Below are 17,102 nucleotides of genomic sequence, written 5' to 3'. Positions count from 1 at the left end.
AAGCCTTAAACTGAGATTTAGATTTTAGGAAGAAGATTCTAGTGGACTGATAACTTCCTATGCACTGGGTACCTGCCTGGCCCAATGTGAATTATTTCACAGATGTACAACAATTCACGTGATCTCCATTTAGTGTTAAGGAAGGACAGGCACAGAGAGGTTAAGTTCCTTGCCTCAGAGTCACAGCAAGCATCGGGGGAGGGTTGGTAAGGGGAGGGCAAATTCAAGCCCATGTGACTGGCTTGAGCCCACATGCTGCCCACTGGGCTTTACTGCTCTGTCTTTGAAATTCATGGAAGACTGATCTGCAGCTCCTCCAGGGAACAGGACAAGGCCATTGTGATTATGGAACACAGTGAAGGAGGAGAAGGTTCTCCAACACAGACAGGGCTCCCTAGAACGCACGCCCACCCAGCATATGTAGTGCTTGTTGCTATTACCACTCACCATTAGTACCACTGCTGCCACACCATCACCACCACTGCTCACTACTCTCTACTCAACACCGTCACCACCACCACCACTACTCACCGTTAGTACTACCCACCACCACCACTGCCCCTGAGCTGCCCATTCAGGAGACCTGGCTGGGCTCAGGGATCTGAACTTTGGCCTCCTCTGTATTTGGCACCTAGGGGATTTGGAGAGGTGTTTTGGCAAAGCATAGAGTCCTTTTGTTATCACATGGTTTTTGTGGATAGTAGCTGACAGCTAAATTTCCTCCTAAATTCCTCAGGCAGTGAGCTGAAGAAGTATGATGGACTCTTAAAGTCATATTTTAATGTCAGTTCGCCCATTGAAAGGGCCAAATAAAGGAGAGAACGAAGTGTCAGAGAGGAATAGCTCTGTAGAGGGAACAGAGATGGAAAAGGAAAGGACATGGAGGGGCTGATTAGGGCAGTGGAGCAGGGTAGGTTCCTGAAGCCTTGAGCATCTCTGATCATGCCCAGGAAGAATGGTGTGAATTGCGGGCTGAGGATAGCAGGTTTTTGCAAGATACTTTCAATGACATGTCTGACCTAGTAATGCCTCAACATTCCTCATGTAACAGTTGCCTGACCCACTCCAGGAAAACATAACAGTCTTGATAAAGAAGGAAATACAAGGCACAGTTAGACTGGCCCAAAATGAAAATTAAAAAATCTTGACACTTGGATTTAGAGAATTAGCAAATGAACAGACTTTGGATGATATAATGTAGCTAGAGCTTCACGTAAAATTTCTATAAAGTGAAACTAAAATATAGTTTACTTTTTTATTGTTTGTTCAGGGATATGGGATTAGAACTATTTAGAAACCATATTATTAGTGATAAAATGGTTCAGAGTAAAACTATTGATGGAATTCTGCTATTGATTGAACAAGAAAGAAATGGTGAAGCTGTTGACCGAAGCTTATTGCGAAGTCTGCTGAGTATGCTCTCTGATCTTCAGGTAAACATCTTATTGTTCTAAATTACGAGTAACTTTTCAGTGTAGAAGAAAAAAATTGGATCCCTGCCTAACTACTTACACCAAAATACATGGACATATCAAAGATTTAAGTGCAAAAAATGAAATCACAGAAGTATTTATTGAAAATATGGCTTTTTTTTTTTAACCACTAGAAGGAGAATGACTCGGGCTAATACCACACCAAGAGCCACAGTAGGAAAGACCCCTTACAACATGGACCCAATACTGCCTAGATAAAGGACAAGGGCCTGGTGGCACTCAGAGGAGAGCAGTAAAAGTGGTCTAGGCTGCCCCCGTCAGCTGAGTAGAGGTCAGCCAGCCAGGAATCAGCTGACCAAGGTCAGCTAAGCAGAAGTCAGCTATGCCTCTGGGGTCAGCTACATAGGAGGCAGCTGAGCTGGCCTGAGACGCTTCAGTGAAGGAATTAGTGCAGGTCACAGTGGCCTTGCACCCTCAAAATTTGGGGTACATCAGCACTTCAAAAGGTAGTTTTGTTTACTATAATTGTTCATTAACTCTGCTCATTTCTTAGGTATATAAAGATTCATTTGAACTGAAATTTTTGGAAGAAACTAATTGTTTATATGCTGCAGAAGGCCAAAGGTTAATGCAAGAAAGAGAGGTGAGACAATGAAGTGTTTCTGAATTGCCTTATTTCATTTTTATAGATGTGCATCTAAGTGTAATTTCTAAATGTTTGTCTTTTTACACATGCAAACATTTTATTGAAAATTTTTTGAAATCTATAATCTAGCTGAAATCCCCAGTAATGAGCTTCATTCTTATTATAGTAAGGATTTAACTTCCTGTAGAAACATTTTTGCCCTCCTTCCAAATAATAATAGTAATAATAATAATAATAATAATAATAAGCTAGTAAGATAGCTTCTGAAGGAAGTATATAAAGGAACTCAAGTTGAAGAAAGAGGTAAATCTTAAATATGAAATCTAACACATGAAAAAATTACCCAAAAAAACGTATGAAAGACATAGTGATATGAACCCAAAAAAATCTTGACAGCCAGTTTTGCAGGTGTTACAGCACAGTCCTGGAGGAAGCCCCTGGGGACCGTCACCTAAATGTTACTTGTTACTGTGCAGGATGAAACTGGCCATGGGTTTCTTCATCCTAGTTTTAAAGAGGGAGTTTCGCGTCAAATACCAGACCTGGCTGCTGCCACTAGATCAGAACCCCACAGACCTGTGTTGTGGGCCTTTCTTGTGCTGTCATATGACAGCAAGGAGACCCTGTGTCCCTGGAAATGGTGTGCATTTTGAGATCTTCTGCAACCATGCTGTTTAGTGTCCACAAATGACAACCAGTTTGTTGCATAGTTTTTGCCGACACTCTTTGTATGTGGGCCAGGGGGTGTCATTAGGCTCTATAACCTCTGACCCAGGTGCTTCTGCTTACCTGTTTATGGGGCCTCAGTGATGGGGGAGGGTACATATGACGTCAGCCCCCAGGTGCTGCTGCTCATCTGTCTGTGGGGCCCCAGGGATGGAGGGTCCTATGGCATCAACCACAGGACTGCACTGTGAACAGCGCACAACAATGCAGTCTTGCCTTAGCCCTGCTTCTAGAGGTTAAGTTTCATCTCCACAATTGAGTTTAAGGAAACTTCTGTGTATCCCACCTGCCCTGCATACACTTCCAACTTTACCACCCCACCCCCATTAATCTGTGTTAATATTTGGCTTGAAATATTCTGCTTTTAAATAAAAATTTGTAAAGAAAACAATATTCCAGTTTCTTCAAGAATCTTTTTGTTACTGATGTGTTTAAATATTTTGTTTGGAAGGTTCCAGAATATCTTAACCATGTAAGTAAACGTTTAGAGGAAGAAGGAGACCGAGTAATCACGTATTTAGACCACAGTACACAGTAAGTACTATTCATTTATTTAGTTTTTGCAATTCGATCATAGGTGAAACCTTTTCCTGGCTGGTTTTTTAATAATTAACCTGCTTATTATTAAGGTTTGTAGCAAGATACTCAACAAAGACTTTTATCCTTCCTTGACTTGACCACTGGCAAGATCTGACACTACATAAACAAAGCACTTAATTTATCTAACAAGTACTGAGTAATCACAAATAATATAAAATGTGCTAAGAGCAAAAATACTCCCAGATAGTACTGAATAAGTCTACAAAGATACTATTTATATCTTTGTATCACAATGCAGTACCTCTTAGTACCCACCAGGATGTCTGTAATACAAAAAGGCAAGCAGTCAAAAGCATTGGTGAGGGTGTGGAGAAATTAGAACCCTCATGCATAATTGGTAGGAATGTAAAACGTGGCAACCACTGTGGAAAACAATTTGGTATTTCCTCAAAATGTTAAACAGTTACCATATGTTTCTCCAATACACCAGTTCTCCTAAATATATAAAGAAATGAAAACGCATCCATACAAAACTTGTACACAAATGTCCATACAGCATTATTTTTTTTGTTTGTTTTTAATATATTTTTATTGATTTCAGAGAAGGAGGGAGAGAGAGATAGAAACATCAATGATGAGAATCACTGATAAGCTGCCTCCTGCACACCCCCTACAGGGGATCGAGCCCACAACTCAGGCATTTGTCCTGACCAGGAATTGAACTGTGACCTCCTGGTTCAACCACTGAGCCATTATTATAAAATAATAGTTTTTTACTATTATTTTATTCATAATAGTAAAAAAGTGGAAACAACACATTAATGGAATATTAGTCAGCATTAAAAAAAGAATGGAGGCTGAAACCGGTTTGGCTCAGTGGATAGAGCGTCGGCCTGCGGACTGAAAGGTCCCAGGTTCGATTCCGGTCAAGGGCATGTACCTGGGTTGCGGGCATATCCCCAGTAGGAGATGTGCAGGAGGCAGCTGATCGATGTTTCTCTCTCATCGATGTTTCTAACTCTCTATCTCTCTCCCTTCCTCTCTGTAAAAAATCAATAAAATATATTTTTAAAAAAAGAATGGAGTACTGACACATGCTACAACATGGATGAACCATAAAAATACTTTGCTAAGTGAAAGAACCAGACAAATCATGTTGTGCGATCTCATTTATAGGAAAGGTTCAGGATAGGATAATCTAGAAATTACTGTCTGCCTCTAATTAGGAGACAGGGAGGGTGGATGGAGAGAATGGAAGTGCTGATGGGTATGAAGTTTCTTTTAGGATGATGATAATGTTCTAAAATTAGATAATAGTGACAGTTCTATGACTCTGTAAATATATTAACAACTGTTGAACTGTACACTTTAAATGGATGGATTTTATGGCATATTTACTCTCTGCCCTCCACCTCCCCTCACGTGGGCCACTGTTCCTTTTCCTGGAGGCAGACTGGAAAAGGTGCTGACGACTCGCTGAACTCAACTCTCAGCTTCACCACTCCCTAGGCAGGTCACACCATCTCTGAAGTCTTGTCTTCTCGTCTGTGGGATGGAAGCCAGAATGTCTGCTGTGCCTTTTTCTAGGGTTCTATGAGGTTTAATTAAGATGATACATTGAAAAGTTCCTTATAAAATTAAGGTTTGGGAAGATGGCCATAATTAATAAGCTCAGAATAAAACAGATACTCTGATTTTTTTTTTTTTTAATGAACTGTGGATAATGAACCCAGAAAGAATGATTGTTTGTGTCCCTATAATTATGGAAGTCACACCTGCTGAATTTCCAGATTTTCAAATATTCTGGTCTGTGTGACACGCAACTTGGACTTCATGAAAGCTCTTCCTTAAGTTGGATTTTGATAAATGGTTATGGAAGAAAGCAGACAGCGTGGGGACAGAGAGACATAGCTGTAACAGTAGAAGACAGGGTTTTGTGCAACCTGGAGAAGTAATTGGGGAGGAAGAAGAGGGCAGAATCACAGCAGCAATCCAAGAAGTAATGTGCTTAATGGAAAGCAAAACTTAAATTCAAAAAATGACTACAGCATGAGTACCGATTGCCAGCCAAGTGTGGGGCCACTTTTATTGTAAGGCACGGCACACTTGCCTACTGCTGGTGTCCCTTTCTCCCAGCATCTATTGGTCTATTAATGTTCTTAAGTAAATTGTTTTCAGAAATACTTCAGACTCTGTATTAACAGCAGTGGTGACTGTCCATGTGTGAGCAGAGTGCTTGTTCTGTGACCCTTTGGTTTCTGATTGGCTCCATAGAGTATCTGTGTAAGCTGTAAACTCCCAGTCTTACAGTTAACCAAAGTCTCTCCTTTAACCTTATTTTTGAAACATTCTCTTTTTGCCTGTTATAGAAAACCACTGATTGCTTGTGTGGAGAAACAGCTATTAGGAGAACATTTAACAGCAATTCTGCAGAAAGGTAAATTTTCTTACCTCTTGTATCAATTAAATTGAATGATAGTCCTTAATGCATTAAAAAAGTAAGTGAAACATTATAAGTAGCAATATAAGGACATTTGTTATAAGACAATCTCTAAAAATCATTAAAAATAATGAACATATTAGCCCTTGAGAAAGTTAGTTAAGAAAAATATTGAAAAGCATGTGGTAGAACTACAGCTTAATCTGAAGTCAAATCAAATACTGTCCAGGCCGAAAGCTTCCTAGAGATTCCTCTAGACAACAGGTAGTTTGCAGCTGGGTACTTGTGCAGTGCTCATGGTCCATGTGCCTCTGTATTGTACCTGACATACAGGTGATGCTCGGAATGCTGCTGCAGGTGTAGATATACATCACTGGACAGGCTGTTAGATTTTAATGGACTTCTTCCCATGCCCTTCAAGCAGCTGAGTGTCAGATAAACTGCCAGATGTGTGGTCAGCATAAGCCAGAGTACACTTTTCTACCCTGATTGTCCTGGAAAAATAAGCAAACAGAAAATAGAACACATTTTATTGCTAATTTTACATGCCCCTTGTGATCCTAAAGCTTTGTTAAAGAGTAATTCAAATGTTGATGCTTTGCAGCAACAGTGAGACTATTTATAATACTCTAGTACTTATTGTTACTTCTTATAACTCTTAAGTATTTAATGTTACCATTTGAAAGTCATTTTGGAACTACAGAATGTTTCAAGGTATTGAACATAGATGCCAAAATCCTCAACAAAATCTTAGCAAATCGGATCCAGCCGTACATCAGAAAGATCATACACCATGACCAAGTAGGATTTATCCCAGGGATGCAAGGATGGTACAATATCCGCAAATCAATAAACGTGATACATCACATAAACAAATTGAAAGAAAAAAACCACATGGTCATATCAATTGATGCAGAAAAAGCATTTGACAAAATTCAACACCCATTTTTGATAAAAACTCTCAGTAAGGCGGGAGTAGAAGGATCATACCTCAACATAATAAAAGCCATATATGACAGGCCCACAGCCAACATCATACTCAATGGACAAAAACTAACACCATTTCCCCTAAGAACAGGAACAAGACAGGGATGCCCCCTCTCACCACTCCTGTTCAACATAGTACTGGAAGTGTTAGCCATTGCAATTAGGCAAGAAGAAGAAATAAAAGGCATCCAAATTGGAAAAGAGGAAGTAAAACTGTCCTTATTTGCAGATGACATGATATTATACATACAAAACCCTAGAGACTCCATCAAAAAGCTACTAGACTTAATACATGAATTTGGCAATGTAGCAGGATACAAAATTAACCCCAAGAAATCTGAGGCATTTCTATACACCAATAGTGAACTTTCAGAAAGAGAGATTATAAAAACAATCCCGTTTCCCATCGCACCAAAGAAATTAAGCTACCTAGGAATAAACTTAACTAAAGAGGTAAAAGACCTCTACTCAGAAAACTACAGGACGTTGAAAAAAGATATAGAGGAAGACATGAACAGATGGAAGAACATACCGTGTTCATGGATTGGTAGAATCAACATCATTAAAATGTCCATACTACCCAAAGCAATCTATAAATTCAACGCACTTCCCATTAAATTACCAACGACATACTTCATAGATCTAGAACGAACTCTCCAAAAATTCATCTGGAATAAAAAAAGACCCCGAATAGCTGCAGCAATCCTGAAAAAGAGCAAAGTAGGTGGGATCTCAATACCAGATATCAAGATGTATTACAAAGCCACTGTTCTCAAAACTGCCTGGTACTGGCACAAGAATAGGCATATAGATCAATGGAATAGAATAGAGAGCCCAGAAATCGGCCCGAACCAATATGCTCAATTAATATTTGACAAAGGAGGCAAGAACATACAATGGAGCCAAGATAGTCTCTTCAATAAATGGTGTTGGGAAAATTGGACAGATATATGCAAGAAAATGAAACTAGACCACCAACTTACACCATACACAAAAATAAACTCAAAATGGATAAAGGACTTAAATGTACGACAGGAAACCATAAAAATTCTAGAAGAATCCAAAGGCAACAAAATCTCAGACATATGCCGAAGCAATTTCTTCACTGATACAGCTCCTAGGGCACTTGAAACTAAAGAGAAAATGAACAAATGGGACTACATCAAAATAAAAAGCTTCTGCACAGCAAAAGAAACCATCAACAAAACAACGAGAAAACCCACTGTGTGGGAAAACATATTTGCCAATGTCATATCTGATAAGGGCCTAATCTCCAAAATTTATAGGGAACTCATACAACTTAACAAAAGGAAGATAAACAATCCAATCAAAAAATGGGCAAAGGACCTAAATAGACACCTTTCAAAAGAGGACATTCAGAAAGCCAAGAGACATATGAAAACATGCTCAAAGTCACTAATCATCCGAGAGATGCAAATCAAAACAACAATGAGGTACCATCTCACACCTGTCAGCCTGGCTATCATCAACAAATCAACAAACGACAAGTGCTGGAGAAGATGTGGAGAAAAAGGAACACTTGTGCACTGCTGGTGGGAATGCAGACTGGTGCAGCCACTATGGAAGACAGTATGGAGTTTCCTCAAAAAACTGAAAATGGAACTACCATTTGACCCTGTGATCCCACTTCTAGGAATATATCCCAAGAAACCAGAAACACCAATCAGAAAGGATATATGCACCCCTATGTTCATAGCAGCACAATTCACCATAGCTAAGATCTGGAAACAGCCTAAGTGCCCATCAGTAGATGAATGGATTAGAAAACTGTGGTACATCTACGCAATGGAATACTATGCTGCTCTAAAAAGGAAGGAACTCTTACCATTTGCAACGTCATGGATGGAACTGGAGAGCATTATGCTAAGTGAAATAAGCCAGTCAATGAAGGAAAAATACCACATGATCTCACTCATTCATGGATAATAGAGACCATTATAAACTTTTGAACAATAATAGATACAGGGGCAGAGCTGCCTCAAACAGATTGTCACACTGCAGCGGGAAGGCCGGGGAGGGTTGGGGGGCAGGAGGTAGGGGGGTAAGAGATCAACCAAAGGACTTGTATGCATGCATATAAGCATAACCAATGGACATAAGACACTGGGGGATAAGGGAAGCTAGGGGACTGTCTAGGGCGGGGGGGGAAAAATGGACACATATGTAATACCCTTTGTAATACTTTAAGCAATAAAAAAAAAAAAAAAAAAGAATGTTTCAAGGTATTGAAAACCTTAAAGTTTAACTTTGGGGAGGCCCTAAATAGCACCCAAACATATTCTGATTTGGATTCTACTTTGCTAGATAGTCAAAGTGGGACTTCCAAGTGAAACCACAATATAATGCCAGAAGAAGAAAGAATTGCATTGTTGAGCATCCATTGTACTTCATATAAATATCTTCTGGTCTTTGAACAACCCAGTGAAATCATTACCCCCATTTTACAAGTAAGAAAACTGAGGCTAACAACAGCTTGAACATGGTGCCTCAAGTCACAGCTCCTAAATTGAGAGGCAGGGTGTAAGTCTGGATGTCTTTCTATGTATACCTCACTGAAAACTATAAAGCTGGTATACTTGCTCATGAATGAGGCCTCAACTTAATGGTCTACCTAATACAAATGCATTCAGAATTCATACTAGGTGTGTGTTTTTTAATGAGTCATTGTATAAGAGAAAAAGGGATTCAAGTAAATAGTAGAAATTTGCATACATTGTTTCAAGAAAATTATGAATTTTATATATAGGAGCTTAATCTAAATTTAATTAGAGGCATTGAAAAAATAGCTGTTATTTTTGAATTCTTGAAGACATTAGTGTTTCAGTACAGTTATAAAGTTATTGCATTAGTAGATTGAAACATAATTTAAAGAAATAAACATTGGAGTCCTTAGTGAGGATCTGTACTTTTAACCCACAGTGCATTGTGTGCATCTGTAAACCACCTTCAGTGGGTGGACATTGTGCCCATTTATAGAAGAATCTGAGACTTTGTGAAGTAACATGACTAGCTCGCTGCTTTTCTAACTTAGCTGCCTCTCCATTGTTATCATAAAGCTGATATTTAGGAAATCTGTGAAAGTTCTGATGGTGGTGTGGTTTTATAAAATCTAAATACCTAAAACAGGAAAGAAGAACTTTTAAAATGCTGTGTTTAATCAATAATAAATGGTTTTCTTTCACAGTGTGTTATATCTATGGATAAAATTAATCATCTAAAAGATTACATTTATAGCATATTCTTTGACAATATACTTTTGGACTGGTGGATTAGATCAGAAGGAACTTGGAATCACGAACCTCCCAGGTCAAATAGTTGGTGTGAGCATTTTTCAGATTATTGCTACTTTAGTGAATTAAGAAGGCTTTAGTGCAAGAGTGGGGAACATCTGACCCACAAGTCCTGTAAGGTCCGAGAAATCCTTTGATCTAGCCCTCCCAAGGCATTATGGGTGAGTTCATTAAATGTTTGACCAAATATAGCAAGCTAATTTTTAAGTTGATAAATTTATATGGGCTGCAAATGATGGTATAAATACCCAAATGGCCCTTGACAGAAAAAAAGTTCCCCACCCCTGCTTAGTGACATGAAGAAATAAAGAATACATCTCCCAGCATGGTTAGAAAAATGAGATTCACTTAATAGGATTTATCAGATATTGCACCAGAACAACTTGCCTGTGTAGAAATAAGCAATATTCCCTAATTTTTTATATTACATGTTAACTTTTTTGGTGGTGCATACTATTTTCTAGTTTAAGTATTATTCGCATTGACTTACTGATGTGATATGCTAACATTTACTGTGTGATCTCAGGACTTGATCACTTACTTGATGAGAACAGAGTGCCTGACCTCACTCAGATGTACCAGCTGTTTAGCCGAGTGAAGGGTGGGCAGCAGATCCTGCTTCAGCACTGGAGCGAGTACATCAAGGTGTGTGGGTTTTGTCTTGTTAGTAATACCAACTGTGCTTTGTACAAGGGGTGGGTGGCTCATCTTCAGGATACTGCAATACCCTGGGCAAAGTGAACTGGACTGTTTGGAGGTACCTTTGTTTTTTCATAGCAGGTGATCAGGTAAATAGTAGTCTTCCATTTCTTTCCAGATCACTTGTGCAAACTTTTTAAAAAATACCTTTTTATTGGTTTTTAGAGAGGACGGGAGAGGGATAGAGAGATAGAAACATCAGTGAGAGAGAAACATCATCGATTGGCTGCCTCCTATATGCCCTCCACCAGGGATTCTAGCCTGCAACCTGGACATGTGCCCTGACCGAGAATCAACCAGTGACCTCATGGTTCATGGGTTGATACTCAACCACTGAGCTACTCTGGCTGGGGCAGTGCAAACTTAAGATAACACAAACAGTGATAAACAGCATCCTGGTATAAACATGACTTGAAAGGCTGTTTGACTATTTGTCATCAGCATAAGTACATACATTTCATTCTACAGTAGTCATTTTTGTGAATCTACTTTTTAAACACCTTTCTTTGCACAGTGAGAACTAGTGCCCATTTTGGTAGGTTGATGTGTGTGCTACTTTATTTCCTAACAATCTAGGATTTATTACTTAAACATTACTTTCATGTTTCTGTAGCATGCGTTATGTACATGTATGGTTATAAAAAAGGCAACCAAAGGATTCCTTGTGGTATCTTGACAGTGGTGAAGGTTACACAAATCTGCACAGGTGATAAAAACTAAATCCATACAAAAGTTAGTTTCAGTTAAAACTGGGACAATCTGGATAAGATAGGTAGATTGTATCAATACTAACATCCTGGTAGTGATGCTGCCCCATTGTTTTGCCAGATGTTATCATCAGAGGAAAATAGACAATGTCGTATTTCTACTGCATGAGAATCTCTATCACAAGGAATATTTCAGTGAGATAAAAAGATAAAGCTTTCATACTGCTTTTTGGAATATCAGGCCTGGAGTTAATTACTATTTTACATGTTGAAAGCTTGTACACACATGCGCACCACCACCTCAAGATTCTATACAACGATATTGAGCTAAAACTCATGACTGACTTAAGCTGGATTGGCAATGAAACTTTATGTTAAGGAAAGGCTAATTAATATAGATTTAGGATTTTGCCAACATGTAGTCCTCAAGGAACAGGAAACCTTAGCAATTTTTAGTTTGGGTAGTAAAAAATCAGTGATGTGACCACCGTTCCTGAGTGTCCATAAGATAAGGACAAAATAGGAAGTTAGATTCAGCACAGTGTGTTGTTATCAAAATAAAGCTGATCTTGGCAGTGTGTGTACATTATTTTTAAATGCAGTCAATACAAAGGGTAGAGTGAAAAGTAAGTCCCTCCCACCCCTGGTGGTCATAGTGTTAATAGTGTTCCTTTCCAGAAGGTATGGATGCTAATGTATTTCTACCTTTTCGCCAATAGTCTGCCTTGACCTGCATAAATGATGTGTAGTGTATACTTAAGACCATTTTTTTTTCTTTCTTAATTTTTTCTTTTAATCCTCAGCTGAGAATATGGAGAGAGAGAGAGAGAGAGAGAGAGAGAGAGAGAGAGAGAGAGAGAAAACCATCAATTAGTTGCTTTTTATATGTGCCCTAACTGGGGGTCAGGTATGTGTCCTGATCAGGAATCGACCCAGCAACCTTTCGGTGCACAGGATGACACTCAACCACCTGAGCCACTGTGCCCGGGCAAGACTAGTTTTTCAAAAATATGTATTACATTGATTAATCATATTCAACACCTCTTCAGACTGGTAGTTTATGTCCTCAAAGAGCTAACTATTATTGTCACACATAGAATTTTAGTAATATTTATTTTAATGTAGCAGTTTTGATTTAAAACACAGGCTAAAAACCATGCTGTTTATAGTTAGCAGTGAAGGAGAAAGAAAAATATAGCCACGAAGTCCAAATGGGTGTGTTGATGGGAATTAATATCTATTTGAGGAATTCATATGTAAAAAGTTCTTCAAAAAAACAATAGAAAATGTTCCAGGGATTTATAAATTCTTCCAGAAGCAGAATTGTAACACTCTTTGTGGTTTCAGTTACCTGTAGTCACTTGTGTTCCAAAAACATTAAATGGAAAATTTCAGAAATAAGCAATTCATAAATATTAAATTGTGAGCCATTCTGAGTAGCATGGTGAAATCTCAGCCTGTCCCACTTGGGATATGAGTCATCCCTTTGTTCAGCATATCCACCCAGTATATACTATCCACCCATTGGTCACTTAGTACACAGTGCTTGGGGTACAGATAACCCTTATTTTACTTAATAATGGCCTAAAATGCAAGAGTAGTGATACTGGCAATCAGATAATGCCAAAGAGAAGCCTTAAATTGTATGTATGTATAGGAAAAAACTGTGTGTGTACACACACACGTGCACAATATATATGGTTCAGTGCTCTTCATGGTTTCAGATATCTACTTGGATCTTGGAACATGTCCCCCAAAGATAAGGGGGGAACTACAGTATTCACTTAATTTTTAGAATGCAGACTGAATTTATGAAATTTTTCCACTATCATGATTGTTTAATAGCAGGAGAAAATAATATATGGTATCATAAACCTGTTGATGACTTGGTGTGTGTTTGTTTTTGTAGACTTTTGGGACAACGATTGTTATCAATCCTGAAAAAGATAAAGATATGGTCCAGGACCTGCTGGATTTTAAGGACAGAGTGGACCATGTGATAGAAGTCTGCTTTCAGAGGAATGAGAAGTTCATCAACTTGATGAAGGAATCCTTTGAAACGTTTATCAACAAGAGGCCAAATAAGCCTGCAGAACTGATCGGTAGAGAAACATGTTTCTATACATTTTTTTAATATGTGAAAGTAAGGCATAACTCAAGCAAAATTTTTTCTCAGAATATTCAAGCTCCTGCCCTGGCTGGTGTGGCTCAGTTGATTGGAGCATCACCTGGTACACTGAAGAGTGGCAGGTTCGATACCCGGTCAGGGCATATACCCAGGTTGCGGGTTCACTCTGAGAAGCAACCGTTCGATGTTTCCCTCAAATTGATGTTCTCTCCCTCTCCCTCTAAAATACTCAGATGAGAATTAAAAATACCTTTTTTTCCCAAGCTCCTCATGCTAGGGGAAGAATTTGTATCACACCTTATTAGGGGACACATTTTCAAAAAACCATATATACACGTGTTATATATATATATATATATATACACACACACACACACATACACACACACATATCTGTATGTATACAGTACATGGTATTTCCATAGGGAGAATGTAGTAGTAATTCTGTAAGAAATGAGGTTTGTCTTCACAAAGAAAAAGGTCCTCTGCCCATTTTTTAATTGGGTTGTCTTCCTTTTGTTGAGTTGTATTCGAGTACTTTATATATTTTGGAAATTAACCCCTTATCAGATGTATCATTGGCAAATATGTTTTCCCATACAATAGGTTACCTTTTCATTTTGATGCTGGTTTCTTTTACTGTGCAGAAGCTTTTTAGTTTGATGTAGTTCCATTTGTTTATTTTTTTCCTTTGTTCTCTTGTGCTAAGGATGTATCTGTGAAAAATCTGCTACGTGAGATGTCTGATATTTTGCTGCCTATGTTTTTTTCTAGGATTTTTATGGTTTCACACTTACATTTAAGTCTTTTATCCATTTTGAGCTTATTCTTGTATATGGTGTAAGATGGTGATCTAGTTTCATTTTTTTGCATGTACCTGTCCAATTTTCCCAACACCATTTATTGAAGAGACTGTCTTTACTCCATTGTATAATCTTGCCTCCTTTGTCAAATATTAATTGAGCATAATAGTTTGGGTCATTTTCTGGGGTCTCTGTTCTCTTCCATTGATCTATATGCCTGCCTGTTCTTGTGTCAATACCAAGCTGTTTTGAGTACAGTGGCTTTGTAGTATAGTTTGATATCCAGTATTGTGATTCCCTCCAACTTTTTTCTTCTTTCTCAAGATTGCTGTGGCTATTTGGGGTCTCTTTGGTTCCATATGAATTTTTGGAGTATTTATTCTAGATCTGTGAAATTTGCCATTGGTATTTTAATAGGGACTGCATTGAATCTATAGGTGGCTTTAGGTAGTATGTACATTTTAATGATGGTTAATTACCAACCCGTGAACACGGTATATTTTTCCACTTGTTTATATCTTCTGTCTCTTTTTCCAACATCCTGTAGTTTTCTGAGTACAGGTCTTTTACCTCCTTCGTTAAGTTTATTCCTAAGTATCTTAACTTTTTTGTTGCAGTGGTAAATGGATTTTTTTTTTTTCTCTTTCTAAGAGATCATTATTGGTGTATAAAAGTGCCATTGATTTCTAGGTGTTAATTTTGTATCCTGCTGCATTGCAGAATTCGTTTATTAATCTAGTAATTTTTTTGGTGGAGTCTTTAGAGTTTTCTAAGTACAATATCATGAAGACAAACAACCCAATTAAAAACTGGAGAGCCCTAGCCAGTGGTCGGCAAACTGCAGCTCGCGAGCCACATGCGGCTCTTTGGCCCCTTGAGTGTGGCTCTTCCACAAAATACCAATTTCTGCGAATGGGCCACGAAGTTTCAATCACACTGTACATGCGCGCCCGCACGTGGTATTTTGTGGAAGAGCCACACTCAAGGGGTCAAAGAGCCACATGTGGCTCACGAGCCGCAGTTTGCCGACCACTGCCCTAGGCAGTTTGACTCAGTGGATGTCAGCCTGAGGACTTGAAGCGTCCCAGGTTTGATTCCAGTCAAAGGCACATGACCAGGTTGTGGGCTCGATCCCCAGTAGGGTGTGTGCAGGAGGCAGTCAATCAATGATTCTCTCTCATCATTGATGTTTCTCTCTTTCTCTCCCTCTCCCTTCCTCTCTGAAATCAATAAAAATATATTTAAAAAAAAATATTGGAGAGAGGACCTGAATAGATGCTTCTCCAAAGAGGACATACAAATGTCCAAGCGACATATGAAAAAATGCTCAACATCCCTAATTATGAGAGAGATGCAAATGAGAATGACAATGTGGTACCACCTTATACCTGCCAGAATAGCTACCATCAATAAATCAACAAATAATAAGTGCTGGCAAGGATGTGGAGGAAAAAGGAACTGTAGTACACTGTTAGTGGGAATGTAGACTGGTACAACCACTATGGAAAACGGTGTAGAGTCCCTCAAAAAATTAAAAATGGAATTGCCATTTGACCCAGTAATTCCACTTCTAGGAACATATCCTAAGAAGCCTGAAACCAATCAGAAAGAATATCTGCAACCTTATGTTCATGGCAGCATTATTTATAGTAGCTAAGATCTGGAAACATCCCAAGTGCCCATCAGTAGATGAGTGGTTAAAAAAGCGGTGGGACATTTACACAATGGAATATATGCAGCTGTAAGAAAGATCTCTTACCCTTTGAGACAGCATGGAGGGATGTGGAGAGTAATATGCTAAGTGAAATACGCCAGTCAGAGAAAGAAAAGTATCACATGATCCCACTTATATGTGGAATCTAATGAACTTAATAAACTGATGAACAAAATAGATCCAGAGACATAGAAGCATGGAGCAGACTGAAGTATTTCAGAGGGAAGGATGGGTCGGGCAGGAAGAGATTAAACAAAGAACTTACATAACCCATGGACAGACAATAGTGCTGTGAATGCCTGGGGAAGGGCTGGAGAGGGCGGAGTGGGTAAACGGAGATGGGGAAGGGGACATCTATATATTTTCAATAATAAAGATAAGTTAGAAAAAGAAAAAAAGGGACAAAGATTTAGCCTAGTCTGCATTTCCTGTTCTAACAGTCCCAGATCTATAGTTTATAGAAATAAACCTTGAACCTCTGACTTGATTACTTATAATTTCTGCTCAAAAATTGGATTGAAGTTTGTTGTATAGGATGCCTCTGTATTATGATGATACCTTTATCAATCTCCAAATAATATTTAACATGAGATACTATTAGTCACTATCTTTGCATTCTCTGATTAGTATTAAAATAGGATTAAATTGGATGGGATCTCAAAAGAACATATTTTGAGATGAAACAGGTTTTTTTAAATATAAATGCACTCTCTGTATATGAGTCCTCCTTTATCAGACATATGGTTGGCAAACATTTTTCCCAGTTTGTAACTTGTGTTTTAATTCTTTAATGAAGATTCTGTCCTTTCTCCAGTATTTTATATTCATGGCTCCTTTGTCATAAATTGTATATGTGGTTTATTTCTGTGCTCTCAATTCTGTTCCATTGTCCTGTGTGTGTGTTTCTGTTCCAATACCATATTGTTTTGATTACTGTAGGTTTGTAGTATATTTTGAAACCAGGGAGC

General features: G+C 38.5%; 1 protein-coding gene across 9 annotated transcripts in view; it reads left to right on the top strand.

Moving 5' to 3' along the window:
* Positions 1 to 17,102, top strand: part of CUL4A (cullin 4A) — a 72,778-nt gene that overhangs the window by 25,215 nt on the left and 30,461 nt on the right. For 6 of the 9 annotated variants that reach the window (XR_004966074.1, XM_036299555.1, XM_036299556.1 and 3 more), the window contains 6 exons: positions 1,271 to 1,433; positions 1,987 to 2,076; positions 3,257 to 3,339; positions 5,715 to 5,782; positions 10,610 to 10,728; positions 13,399 to 13,591. Coding sequence is in view for 7 of the 9 variants with exons in the window: in XM_036299555.1 (XP_036155448.1) it covers positions 1,271 to 1,433; positions 1,987 to 2,076; positions 3,257 to 3,339; positions 5,715 to 5,782; positions 10,610 to 10,728; positions 13,399 to 13,591 (716 nt within the window). In the remaining 2 variants the exon portion in view is untranslated. Of the gene's footprint in view, positions 1 to 1,270; positions 1,434 to 1,986; positions 2,077 to 3,256; positions 3,340 to 5,714; positions 5,783 to 10,609; positions 10,729 to 13,398; positions 13,592 to 17,102 lie in introns of those variants that run through there. The other 3 variants (XM_036299560.1, XM_036299558.1, XR_004966075.1) reach the window with 3 other exon arrangements.

Source organism: Myotis myotis, unplaced genomic scaffold (genome assembly GCF_014108235.1).
Source record: "Myotis myotis isolate mMyoMyo1 unplaced genomic scaffold, mMyoMyo1.p scaffold_m19_p_3, whole genome shotgun sequence".
In the NCBI taxonomy this organism is placed as follows: Eukaryota; Metazoa; Chordata; class Mammalia; order Chiroptera; family Vespertilionidae; genus Myotis; species Myotis myotis.
This window is presented reverse-complemented; position numbering and strand designations above follow the sequence as displayed.